General features: G+C 47.5%; 1 protein-coding gene across 1 annotated transcript in view; it reads left to right on the forward strand.

Moving 5' to 3' along the window:
• Positions 1-893: 893 nt before the first annotated feature.
• The window catches only part of Bcas2 (BCAS2 pre-mRNA processing factor), a 7,978-nt gene continuing 6,085 nt past the window's right edge, over positions 894-2,786 (forward strand). The window contains exons 1-3 of the mRNA XM_021196225.2: positions 894-1,034; positions 1,117-1,209; positions 2,476-2,546. Coding sequence (XP_021051884.1) covers positions 942-1,034; positions 1,117-1,209; positions 2,476-2,546 — 257 coding nt within the window. The 5' untranslated portion in view covers positions 894-941. The remainder of the gene's footprint in view (positions 1,035-1,116; positions 1,210-2,475; positions 2,547-2,786) is intronic.

The following is a 2,786-nucleotide window of genomic DNA, read 5'->3' on the forward strand; positions in this document are numbered from 1 at the left end:
TCCAACTGTTAGGCGTCCCACATGAAGACCTTTGCATCTGTTTCCAGCAGCTGTTGGGTGAAGCCTCTCTTGTCTGGAAGTATAACAGAACATCATTAATAGTGTCGGGTGGGCTCGCTCTCATGGGATGAGTCTCAAGTTGGGTCAGTCTTTGATCATTCCCTCAGTTTCTAGTCCATCTTTATCCCCACACATCTTGTAAGCAGGACAAATTTTGGTTTTGTGGGTAGACTGGTGTCCCCATCTCTCCATTGAAGTCTTGCCTGGTTCCAGGAAGTGGCCATTTCAGGTCCCATATTCCCTGTTGCTTCAAGTCTTAGGGTCGCCCTAGTATATTCCTGGGAGTTTCCCTTTCCCTAGGTTTCTAGCTCGCCCCTGAGTTGCCCCACTTCCAGGCAGAGCTTCTAAAATGAGGCACTTTGTAGATATAATTACAGTCCTGGAAGTGATGAGGCGGTTGCAGTGCTGGGGACTGACATGGTTTTGCCATTGAGCCGCACCCCTCAGGTTCTTAGATCTAAAAATTTAATTGGAAAATAGGCGCACATTTCTAGTTTTTATAAAAGAACATTCTTAAGGGAGCGGCGGCGGAATGAGGATAAAGCAAGGGAGCGCTAGAAGCCCAGCACTATGCGAGTCTGAACAATGGAAGGTTAAAGGATGTGGGAAATATATTTCTCCCCTCCAGCCAAGTCCAGCAACCACCTCTTCCGAAGTCTGCCCTACCCACTCCTTAAAAAAAAAAAAAAAGCACAAGGTACCCATACAAAGGCACCCCAGCATGTCAACACGTGAGGCTTAGTGGCTATCATTCCAACTGCGCGTGCGCCTGAATCGAAGCCCCAGGACCATACCAGGCGTCATACCCGGCGCAGGCGTAGTGGAATTAGAGCCGAGGCTGCGCAGACTCAGAAGGCGCTCTTGAAGCCTAGTGCCGCGCGATGGCGGGCACGGGTTTGGTAGCCGGAGAGGTGGTGGTAGATGCGCTACCATATTTTGACCAAGGCTATGAAGCGCCCGGCGTGCGGGAAGCGGTGAGTGCGGGGATTGTGCGGCGGGGCCGCCGGAGGCACGCCGCCCTTTCCCGCCTCGACCCAGGCCTGTTCTCGTTCTTAGGCGGCGGCCCTGGTGGAGGAGGAGACGCGCAGATACCGACCTACCAAGAACTACCTGAGCTACCTGACAGCCCCGGATTATTCCGCCTTTGAAGTAAGTGTGGTGGCCTGAGCCCAGCACCCCGGCCAGGAGGCTTGCGGACTTTGATATGGGAGTGAGGGCTTTAGCTGGGTAAAATGATCTCCACCTTCCAGGTTAGCTGGTGCCTGCTGCTCGCACTGAGTGCCGTGGAGGTGTGAGTCAGTTCGAAACGGCCAGAGCAGCTTGTCACGGGCTTCGTACTACAAAGAACCCACGAAATACTTTATTAGTTTCTGCAGATTTGTTTAAGAGTGTGCACCTCCCCGTGTGTGTGTGTGTGTGTGTGTGTGTGAATAGAGTCCTAGTACATTTCATAAAAGGGCCACTCAAAACCAGGTATAACTCATGAGATTTTAATATTTATAATCTTAAGTACCTGTACTCTTTGCCACCCCTGGAGGGAGGTTTTTTTTTTGTACCAAGTCTCAGGTAGTTAGTAGGCGTATGAATGCCTGAACAGGCGTGTCTAACTGCATACTGTTTTTAAGTGGTTATCCTACAAGTGCAACCAAAACACTACTTAGGCCCTAATCAATTAAATGTAAGGTGGCATTTCTAGATTAATGTATTCTGTTAAAACATTTCAGTCCATACCTGTTAGAGGCCCTCCCTGTTCCCCCCTCCGAAAACTTAAGTCCCAGATCCAAGTGCTGGTCCATGTTACAATCATGTGACTTCACAGTTTACACTGTGCCCACACAGTTTACATTGTGTCAGATTGTCATGCAGCAGCGGAGACTTCCTGAAATGATTCAAGACTGCTGTGTGTTGTGAATTACACCGTGATGTGGGGCTGGGGTTAAAGCTGTTTCCAGAGCTTCACAGCTGACTGCGGGGCATTGAAAACTGCTGGATTAGGGTTAATCCTCGAGAGGTGGGTTCTTCTTTGTCCACCTCCTTTCGTGCATGGGCAGAATATGGAATTAAAGAGTATGCTTATTTCTTCAGATTCTAGATAGAATTATCCTCAACTGAGGGATGTGTCAGAGTATAGTCTAGTGGCCCTGGGTTCAAATATTAGCATCCTTTTTTTTTTTTTTTTTTTTTGGAGTATTTGCTCAAGGCACCTGCACTAGCATAATCCACCCAAGAATCTCACGTTTTTTTTTTTTTTTGTTTTTTGTTTTTTTTGTTTTTTTTTTTTTTTTTTTTGGAGTAGTAATTGAGAAGGAAAGGATTCACTATAATGTGTGGTACAAAGCATAAAATCTCAGTAAACTGCATTCATTATTTTCAGCATGACCCTGTTACTAATTCTTTGTGTTGTTTGTACATCAGACAGACATAATGAGAAATGAATTTGAAAGACTTGCTGCTCGACAACCAATTGAATTACTCAGCATGAAACGGTAAGATGAGGTTGAGCTATGGTAACCCATGCATTGCTAGTGGTTGGAGGAGTGTTTGCTGCTGTGGGTAGGAAGTGAGAATAAAAAGAGTACCGCCGCTGGGCGTGGTGGCGCACACCTTTAATCCCAGCACTTGGGAGGCAGAGGCGGGTGAATTTCTGAGGTCGAGGCCAGCCTGGTCTACAGAGTGAGTTCCAGGACAGCCAGGGCTACACAGAGAAACCCTGTCTTGGAAAACCA

Source organism: Mus pahari, chromosome 4 (assembly GCF_900095145.1).
Source record: "Mus pahari chromosome 4, PAHARI_EIJ_v1.1, whole genome shotgun sequence".
NCBI classification, from domain to species: domain Eukaryota; kingdom Metazoa; phylum Chordata; class Mammalia; order Rodentia; family Muridae; genus Mus; species Mus pahari.